The sequence below is a fragment of the Loa loa genome (genome assembly GCF_000183805.2).
Source record: "Loa loa unplaced genomic scaffold supercont3.563, whole genome shotgun sequence".
Classification (NCBI taxonomy): Eukaryota; Metazoa; Nematoda; class Chromadorea; order Rhabditida; family Onchocercidae; genus Loa; species Loa loa.
In genome coordinates this window covers 3356-14391 of record NW_018108743.1, presented here as the reverse complement: position 1 = coordinate 14391, position 11036 = coordinate 3356, and the positions used below count along the sequence as shown (strand labels likewise).

At 26.4% G+C, this 11036-nt stretch overlaps 1 protein-coding gene across 1 annotated transcript; it reads right to left on the bottom strand.

Annotated features, from left to right (window-relative positions):
- Positions 1-3087: 3087 nt before the first annotated feature.
- On the bottom strand, positions 3088-5304 carry LOAG_09128 (hypothetical protein; the record flags this gene model as incomplete). Its single annotated transcript, XM_003144656.1, has 6 exons — positions 3088-3267; positions 3383-3456; positions 3939-4152; positions 4566-4781; positions 4904-5067; positions 5253-5304. The coding sequence occupies 6 exons, from the start codon at positions 5302-5304 to the stop codon at positions 3088-3090; spliced, it is 900 nt and encodes a 299-aa protein (XP_003144704.1).
- Between the last annotated feature and the right edge of the window lie 5732 nt (positions 5305-11036).

Sequence of the window (11036 nt, the reverse complement as noted above, 5' to 3'; positions counted from 1 at the left end):
AAAAAAGAAAAAAGAAAAGAAAGCCATTTCATTGATATTTTTTGAGAAAAGGAATAAACTGTCTATAATGTATTCTTTAATTATATATATATATATATATATAATTACCTCCATACATGTTTAAACAATTATTTCAAAATTTTTCGATAAATGGAAAAATGAAAAATCATTAATAGGCGATTTAGTTTGGAATTTTTTTTGCAAAAAACTTATTCCTATTTTCTTCTTTATTTAAATACAAAAAATAAGAGATGGCAGGTCAATTAAGCCAATTAACAAGTGCCAATTTATTGACAAATTAAATTGTGATGCAAAAAGCTAGAAGGAGGCTCAATTTCTTAAGACAACTTAATCAAACAAATTAAATTTTAAATTAAATAAAATGCTGTATGGTTTTCAATTTCAGTTTATCTCAGGAAAAGACGAAAATGACTAACTGTAATATTCGATTTGCTCATATCGTCGTTTTCGGCAAACTTTTCGGCAACTTTTTGGCAGAATGTTTTGGGTTCTGCTGCAATAAAAGTAACAATTTCTATATGCCATAAAATAATTTTCGGAATAATTGAATTTTTAAAAGAAGTTATAATTTTAAAAGTTTTAAATTTAACACTTTCAGTTCAACAACGTGTAAGAAATGATTTGAAAACAGAATGATTAAATTAACGATCAAAAGCATAAAAATGCGTTTCAATAGGTAATCAATTTGTGATATGAATTATTTGAGTAAAGTTGATGAAACTAATTACTTGGAATAAATTACTGAAATGAACTATCCAAATTCAGTTAGTTATGATAATCTGGTTAGGCTCATTTCTATGAAATTGTAAATGGGATAGCAAATAAGAAAAAAAAATAATTCTGTGCTAGAACAATTAAATAGAAGTGGATAAGAAGAGGATGTAATTTAGATGATTTTCAAGAAATCGATTATATGACAAGATGAAAGAATATTCAAAATAGTACTAGAGGAGAAAGAAATTGCTAGAAAATTATGCAAAGAATTTTAGTCATTAAATTAAAATAGACTAGACAGATAACTGACAATCCATTTTAGAGCATTTCTAAAAATTGAAGAAATAAAAATCTTTGACGAGAATATTTGTAATTGGTAGAATGCAATAGTAAAATATATTGTTGGGCGTATTTTGATTAAGGAAATTTTTGCATTTTCAATGATTATTTATTTTTTTAAAATTTTTTGCAAATTTTTTCTATTTAATATTCTGGTGTTGATTAATAATCGATAGCGCAAATGTTTTATATCCTTTTATCTTCATTTATGAAAGATTCATTCATCTTCTCAATATTCATTTTGTTTCTTTTTTTTTTTGCTTAAATGATGAAGTGAAATTCTTGGAAATTTCTTGAAGTGAAATTCTGAAGTGAAATTCTTGGTAATGAAGTGAAATTCTTGGAAATTTCTTGGAAATGAAGTGAAATTTTTGGAAATTTCCTTCTCTTTTAAGTGTTTTTATGGAAAAATCATCTTATCATAATATTTAAACGTATGTAAATCTTCCAAATGATTTTCAAGATTGGAAAGGTTTAAATAAAAAAAAAGAACAATAATAGAAGGATGAAATAAATTAATTACAATTAAATATAAATTAATTATGAATATAAATATTTTGGGATATATGATGAAGGATGAGAGAATTAAAAAGACAATAATGCGCATCATAAGCATACAATGCATGCACCGCATGCATTGCATGTTTTCCTGCTTTACTCATTTTTAGATATTTTATGTAAAATTGCATAAAATCAATGCATAAGTAAGCTTGCCCAATATGAGACTAAAAAGCCATAGTGGAATAGACGTATACCTACTGGGAAGCCTATTCGATTGACTTAAAAGCTTTTTTATAAAATCTGAAGTACATCTAAACTATCAAGTGATCAAAGAACACAGACATACATGCACGCACGCATACACGCACGAACACGCACAAACATGCACATACACACATACATACATACACAGACACACACGCATATATATACATATATATATACATAAGTACACATACACACATATACACACACACATACACGTACACGTACACATACACATACACACACAACACACACACACACACGACATTTTAGCTTTCATTTAAAAAGTTATCTAATCTATCAAGCAGCACTAGTCGATTCATTCATAGCACTTCCCATTGTTTTTCATTCTCCTTTTATTGATTTATCTCGTTCCATTACCATTCTAGGCTTCCATCAGAACATCGGAATAGCGGGAAATGGTTAATAGCATGATAGGAAAGACAAAGCGGAAGATAGATTTGTCTTTTTCTTTTTTGCATTGATTAACTTTCTCTTTTTTAGCAAATGATTTAGAAAAGTACATTTGCTTTCTAGAAAAAAAAAAAAAAGAAATTGCATTACCAAGACAGACGATTATTGGAAAGTTTGAGCTAAAAAAAGAATGAGAATTAAAATTTGAAGTGCAACTAAAATTCTGGAATAATCTTTTAAATTTAATGAGAAAGTTAATAATTCATTGCTTCCCTTCTATGTGATATATTTCCATTCAAATTAATTAAAATATTACAATTTACAAAAATAAATAACTAAATAAGCCATTCTATAACCGATCATTTGGAAAAATCACCAAACAAACAAATAAGCAAATAAATAAACAAATAAATAAATAAGCAATAAATAAACAAATACACAACGAATAAACAAGCAAATAAACAAATAAACAAATAAATGAACAAACAAACAGGCAAGCAAGTAAATAAACGATTGATCTCTGCCATTTTGTATATTTTTCATTGTTCAAAGATCGTAATAAAAATAACTGAGAAAATCGTTTTCAAAGTTAAAATGTATAAGTTAACATAACCATTGGTTAGTTAAAATGCGGGAAAAAAAAAAGCAGATCACTAGAGTTAAGTAATTTCAGTTTAATAAAAAGATATGAGCATCATTAACACAGATGAACAGTAAAGTAGTAAAAAAAAAAGCACCAGGATAATTCCGGAATGATCTATAAAAGGGAATATGAAATTTGTAGCATTAATTCATGAAATTTATTCAATCAAAAAGGATAACTTTTACTTCTTTTCAGGATATAACTAAATCAAAATCATTACCATTATCCATAAAATTTTCCCAATCGGTTGATGAACGACGATGAATAACTGGTTTTGGTGGTGCTACATTTCGATATCTTGGATCTTCCTCCAATATATCACCATCATAATCATGTAATGGTGTAGTATGACCAGACATCGATCTACGAGCCTATCAAAATATCATTTCGAGTTAAAATAAAATTAAAAAGAAATTTTCTAAAAAATTAATTTCTTGCCAAATTATAATTGTTGTAAATTTTACAAAATTACAACGAAAGACATACTTGAGATGGTACTTGCGTTGACATCGTTTCATAAAAATCAACCCATGACATGGATATTCGACGACGTCTTGGTGCTGAAATTATTTTAATATTAATAAAATAATTCCATATATGCTTCATTCAAAAAAAAGAATTTTTTAAAGAAATATTTATTTATTCTACAAACATGAAAGATAATAGAATTATATATCGATTATAATTCTAATTTCTGTTATCAGTATAAGAATCGGATATAATCCTTCTTAACGTACTTTCATTGTCATCACTTAACATTACAATGGTTTATTAATTCAGAATTAAACTTAATTTGCAATTAAGTTTCATAATTGCAATTAAGTTGCAATTAAGTTTTATAATTAAGTATCAAATGAATTTATTAAGTAGTAATGAATATTTCTTTTGATCCTTTCAAAAATATATCCATTTAGTAATCAATGAATTAGTTAATCAAATGTGTTACTCGTCCTAATTAATGTCAACTTTTACAGTAGTAATTCTAACCAATCTTTTATTGTAAATTTTTTTAAATTTGTTAATCGATAATTTTATGACATACTTTGTGTTGTATTATGATTCGGTATACTGACATGAATCTTTTCCTTTTTTCCTACAATTGATGATGATTCATCGTCAGCTTCTAATGAACCTTCTACATAGTTCTCAATAGCACACCATGATGTTGGTGTAGTTGGTCGGGGTCGTTCCAGTGTTGATATCGAATATTCATAACGTAATGCTTCATGATCACGATCACGTTCTTTATGTTGTTGCTGCAAAAAAAAAAGTAGAAGTGATTTCTGTGGATGGAAGATCATAGTATAATCATTAAAGCATATTGCGATCTTAGAAGTGGCTAATTATTGATTAGATATCATCAATTAGAACTTTCATTTAAATTAACTATCAAATTTCTGTTAAAGATTGATTTCAGCTTTAAAGCATTGTATAATATAAAATGACCATTACATACTATGGTATAAAATAAATGACCACTACAAGTTTACAAATTAGCCTGGATGATATTGTTAAATTTACCATCTTTAATTTAAAATTGATGGTGGTTGTGAATGTAAAAAGATACCACTATTGTAATCATTGCTAACAGTTTTGATTGACTTTAAAGATCTTCATTGACCTATTGACCTTCTAATCTCCTATTTTGGAAAATTGAAATATCTCAAACTTTTTTAGTGGTTTCATTTAAAGATTGCTTCTCTTCGAAGGATTGCTTTCCTTCGAAGCTACTAATTTCCACATCACTTTCGGAACATTCATCATCCTGATGCAATAGGCTAGCATGAAGTTCTTGTTCCTCATCAACATGACCTGGACCAGGTACCATCATAGGATATTTTTGAGTACCACTGACCACCTCTTGCAATGATTGTTTGGGTTTCCTCTATAACATTATTTTATTATTATCATCATTGTTGATCCATTGTACATCTTTTACCTATTTTTTAATTCAAATCTACCTATTCTTCAACCTATACTAATATAATTAATTTAATGAAAGTAAACCTCAATAATTGTTTCAGAAGTTTCACTTCTTTTCATTGCTTCTTCTGGATAATGCAAATCGATATTTAACGATGGTGGTAATTCCGGAGCGGGTGGAAAGTCTGAATCGACCGATTCAGTGAATGACCGAATTGCTGAGTTACGGCGCATAATTGTTTCACTGTCTAGAAAAATTTCGAAAAAAAAAAAATGAATTTTTACCAATGTATGATGATTACTGAATACATTTGGTATCATTCTATTTTATATATCAACTTTTTATGGCGAGATTTTATGTCAGATGCGGAAAAAGTTTCATGATACTTTCGAATTATTGGTCAATCAAAATATCTGTCATTAATTTGCTGACATATGACAGTTCCAAGAATATGTCCGAACACTTCCTTTCTACTTACATTCATAACATGATGCTAGCGTGGTCGTTAATTAATGAGTAATAACTCAATAAAAAAAAAAAGGAAAAACTCGCAGTGAAAAATTGAAATTTTGGAATTTATTGGAAAGTTAGAAATCATCAGAACTTTGAACTATTTCACAAGTGTCATATCTACTTCCTTGATCTTCGTTATTCGTCAATGTCATTCATTTGAACAATTCTTTTCGCTTGGCTGCTAACTTTTCATTCATTTATTTATGCCTTACGATAAAAATAAAAAAAAAAAGAAAAGGGAGACAAAAAAACGGAAGTAGAGATTGTTGAATTATAAATCCACATCTTATATGCCAACTCGTCCATTTACAGCTTAGTTAGTTTTGAAAATCGATTTCTTAGACATCTACTAAAAGGCTTGGCAATGAAGCTATATTTTAGGCTATAGTTGGGCATGTTTATTCACCAATCTTATTTTCATCTACTACAAGATGTGTATGATGTGCTTTAATCATAGAGTACTGGTGAAAATGCCTTAAAAATATTACTCAGGCGAGCATTTTCTTTTAGCTTAGGTCTTAAAACAAAAAAAAAAATTAAATCTAAACAAGTAAACTAAGCAAACAAATATTATTTGGTAGAGTTAAACTGTTGAAAAAATTATCCTTAACAAGCTTTTTCTTGAAATTTTTAAGATTTCATTTTACCTGTGAGTATTTATTCTACCTGTTTAAGGCTATTTTGGGTTTCCTCTAAGCTTGCTTGAATAATTTTTTTAAACATTAATATTATTATACGAACTGATATATGCAACTTATTACCAGAAATATCATAAAAGGCTATTGGTGATTTACTTATATTTTGAATATTATGCTTGAAAAGTTGAAAATTTCCAAAAAGGAAAAAGGAAAAAACAAAAAGCAAATTTCAATTATTAATATTATGTTAATTAGCTGGAAATTATTATTGGATAATTTAATTTAGCATGAAATATATCCCAAATTATGATTTTTGATCGAAAGAATATCAATAAATAATAAATTTCAACTTTTTCAACTTACCGGTACATTCCCAATCATCGAAACCTGTGTCAGACCGGAATGCATTACGGCCAGCGTTCAAGTCAAAATTGGTATTTCCACGAAATTTCCATGCCATTTCAAAATTTTTTTCTTTCTATCCAAATTGCTCTCTTTTTTATGCGTTTTTTTCCCTTTCTTTTTTCAACAAAAATCTTTGCGCATTGAATGCTTGTTGTTCACATCCATTAAGCGTTCTTTTTCTTTTTCAGGTTACTTATCCTATGCAAAAATTTAATTATATTCAAAATTCAAATCATTTATTTCATGTAAATTATCGAAAGTACAAGCATAAATTTAGCGCATTAAATGACGGATAGCATTGCAAATTTAAAAGATCGAAGAATGGATAATATGAAATATTACAGCGATTAATTATGCATGCAAATAGAAAGAAGAAATGAAAAAGATAATGGATAATTTGGTTTAAAAAATGGGAAAAAAGAATTGAAACTAAAATTGGATTGGTAAATTTAAAAAAAAAATAAAATAAATTCGTACATCTAAATATATTAAATAAATTCGAAATATTAAATAAATATTAAATCAAATAAATAAATTCGTCTATCTGGACATTTAAATATTTCAAATTTTCAGAAATATTTAATCCAATATTCAGTAAATGCTCGTAGTAGCTTAGTCTCAATGAGACTACGGATGATATGCTTAATTAAGATAAACTTTCAGATAATACGCTTAATCAAGATAAACTTTTAGATAGTACAATTAATCCAGATAGACTTATAAATAAATACGCTTAATCTAAACTGGAGTATTCATATGATGGAAGAGTCCGTAGATGGAATGTAGAGATATTCAATCATTATGTTAAAGATTATAAAGGAGACATTCTTGGCTACAATGATGACGTATAAATAATGCAAAATCGATAAGCTTATGGCTTATTTGAAATATTTAATCAGCTAGATGTTTTAGAAAAATTTGGAATGTGATGCATCATTGGACAATAATCTTTTAATATTTTTAAAAAAAAAAAAGAAGAAAGAATAAGAAAAAAACGATTGCAAATTTTTGCACAAACATAGTTTTTGAAACATTTTATACAAGAAAAGGAAAAAAAAAGAAAGTGAAAATTCAATTTATAAAATCAAATTACATTCTCAATACTGGCTTCCTTTCTTTCTTTCTTTTTCTTTTTTGACAAGAAAATGCAGAAAAGAAATAGTTATTTAATTACTACTTTAATACATGAAAAAGAAAGGAAAACAAGGTGATTGAATAATTGATGTAAATATATTTAAGAATAAACATTTCATTAAATATCAGTAAAGTTATCATATGATAATGATCATACAATATGTATGTAATAAATTGTTACAAATGGAATGATATCTTATCAAGAAAATTTTAACGAGAAAGAATGAAATTGTAAATCAGTATGCTTTCGCCAGTTATTTACAACTTCTAAAACAATTCTCTTCCTCTATCATTCCTTAAATTTAAATTTTACATTTCTTTTCCGTCGTTGTTTTTTTATCGAAATTTAATTTTGAATATCAATAAATTTGCAAAAAAACAGTGAATGGACTAAGAATGGTAAATTATCAGTAATGATAGATTATTAATAAGCTAAGAAAATTAAAAAAAATATATATACCATTCAAAATACTATTTTTTCCAATCCAATTTTTTTTTTTTTTGAAAATCTCAATTATTATAATAATTTTGGATGAATGAATAGAACAGAATATTAATGGAAGTTGAAATGAAAGTTCAAATGTAATCATGCAGTAATAATCAGTTGAATAAAAAGAGAAAGGGATGGGATTTTTTTTTCTTTCCTGAAAAATCTCATATTCCTTATTCAGTTCATTTTTATTCAAATACAAATTATTCTCTTTTCAATTCTTCTTCTTGCTTTTTCTTTCTGCTTTTTAGGTCGAATAGTTTAGTAAAAAAAAAGTTTAGTCGCAGATTTTCATGTATGTAATTAATTAGATTGTAATTAGATGTAATTAGATTATAATTAGATGTAATGATGTATGTAATGAATTAGATTATAATTAGATGTAATGTGAAGTTCATTTCATTCACAACATCCAATGAATACAACAACAACAACAACAACAACAACAACAACAACAACAATAACAACAACAACAGCAACAACAGCAACAACAACAACAACAACAACAACAAACAACAACAGCAACGACAACAACAACAACAATAATAGCAATAATTAATAGTTTAAAAATTTTTTTCACCTGGAAATAAAAAAAAAGGAAATTTTCAAAATGGAACAACTATTAAAATAAGTAAAAATCGATATATAATCATATTATATTGGCAATTATGCTGTTGTTAAGTAATAAAAGAGATGATGAATACGTTGAAATAAATATTATCTATGAAATTGTGAAACGAAAATAAACATATGAATGTTAATTAATATTGAAATTCATGCAAGAACAAACAATGGATGTTTAATTCATCGATAAATTAGAAAATTTGGATCATATAGTTGAATGAATTAATGAATCGATTAGCAGATGATTTATTGGAAGAAATTTTTGAAAAAAAAAAAAAAACCTAGCAAGGCATGCTTGATAAATTCATCAAAATTCATCAATTCCTTATTCATTTAAATGAATATTAATAACAAAATTATCCAATTTTTTAATTTCAATTTTTCTTTCATCCATTTAACGCCATCTTTTTATTGATTCTATCTTAGTAAAAAAACTGAAAGTTTTAAAAAAAAAATAAAATTTTTGCGAATTTTCATCCATTTTTTTTTATCATTTTCCTTTTTTATCGTACGGAAGATTGATAAAATGAAAATTGTTGTTTTTATTATTTTTTTTTTCCAGAAAACTGGCTGTCTTACGGATATGCATGTGGTTTCGGATCCGGATGTAATAAAGTTAATAGTTTCCATTTTAACTCACTAAAAATGAGTTTAGAGAAGAGAAAAACGAAGTGTGAAATAAGAAAGGTTTAGTTTTATTCGTCCATTTTATTACTTACAGAAAACCAGGTATGATCCAATTTTATACTTTTTTTTTTAATGCTAAAAGATGAAGTGTAAAATATAATGACTATGAAGAGGGTAATTGACGATAAGCGGGAAATTCCATTTGGCTACTCTTTTCAAGTTATATAATTCAAATTTAGTTTTTATTAGCAAATAAGATATCCGTGAGTGATTGTTACATTAATAAAAAATAAAAAGCAAAAAAAAAAAAAAGAAAAAAGAAGAGGAAAAATCCATTATCATTGTGGTATGGCCAATTGCACATTATAAATGCATCTGAAAAAAAAAAAATGATATGCTGATAGAAGCATAAAATAAGCCAAGAACAGAGGCTAAGGATAGGCATTGCAGCCAAGCTGCTATTGGATAAAACAGGAGTAATAATTCAACATCTTCTAAAGACTATAAATTACTTTTAAAATGTCTCAGGTTTATTTCAGGTTAACATATATAGATGTGTCTGGAAGATGGAATCACGTCATTATAGACAAATATAACTAAAACTTAAATTAGCAACAAATAGTGCAATAGAAATGAAACTAGCAATGTTTATATTAGAAGGATATCATACATTTCAAATTAAAATTCACATATTGTAAAATAAAACCGAAAAAAAAATTCAAATTTCTTTTCAATCAAACAATAACAAAAAGGAATTCCGACATTATAAACATTGATTTATAAATTTAGAAGTAAAAAACTTCTAGCTCTAAAGAAAAAAAGTTATTTAAAATTTTTATTTGATATTTTATATTACTATTAAATGATATATACATATATGCGCATCTTTGAATGTAAATGTATAACAGATATGTACGCATCTTTGGACCTAATTATTGGCAGAAAAAAAAAAGTCAATATCAGGAGCATTGTGTTGTTAGCTTGTGATAAATTATTTCTCAAAAATAAAATGCCTCTTAAGCTTTGAAATAACAAGAATGCTTAGTCGTAAAAATCTGTTGAAAGGATTGTTAGCATCAAATAACTTCATCATATGTTTTCCAATTTTATTCAAAAGAAGAAGAATGAATGTAAAAACTACGCATACATTTTCATTGTTTATATTTTTACTCTACCATTTCTACCATTGGTTTATATTTTCGTCATTTGTCAACCACTATTATGGGATACTAAATGGCACTTATTACATCAAAATGATTATTATGTGGAAAACAAAAAAAAACAAAAATAATTACTTAATGAAGAGTTGAAATCAATGTTATGATTTATTAATGAATATCTATTTAGAGATAAGTAATTGTATGTGAACATAACATTTAAACTGAAAATGAAATAAATATTAATTAATTATTAAAATATGAATTCATGATAATGTTTAAAACATTTTACATTGCACAATATGTTCATGCATATAAATGTAAACAATATGTTTCATATATATAAATGTTATACTAAGTAATATCAAATTAGCAACAAATTTACCGCTTTTTCTTGCGATTTCAACAATTTCGTACACTTCGTTTTCTCTTATCATGAATTGTTCGTGTGAAAATGAATGGATAATTTTTTGTTTACCTTACAGGTAAATCAATTTAATCTTTTCTGAACTTTTTCTTCAAATATTAAGGGAAAGTCTATTTATTCTGAATCAAATTAGTGATATATGAACTAAAAATATAACATTACAGTTTTTTTCCCTCTCTCTCTCTCTCTCTCCTCCTACTT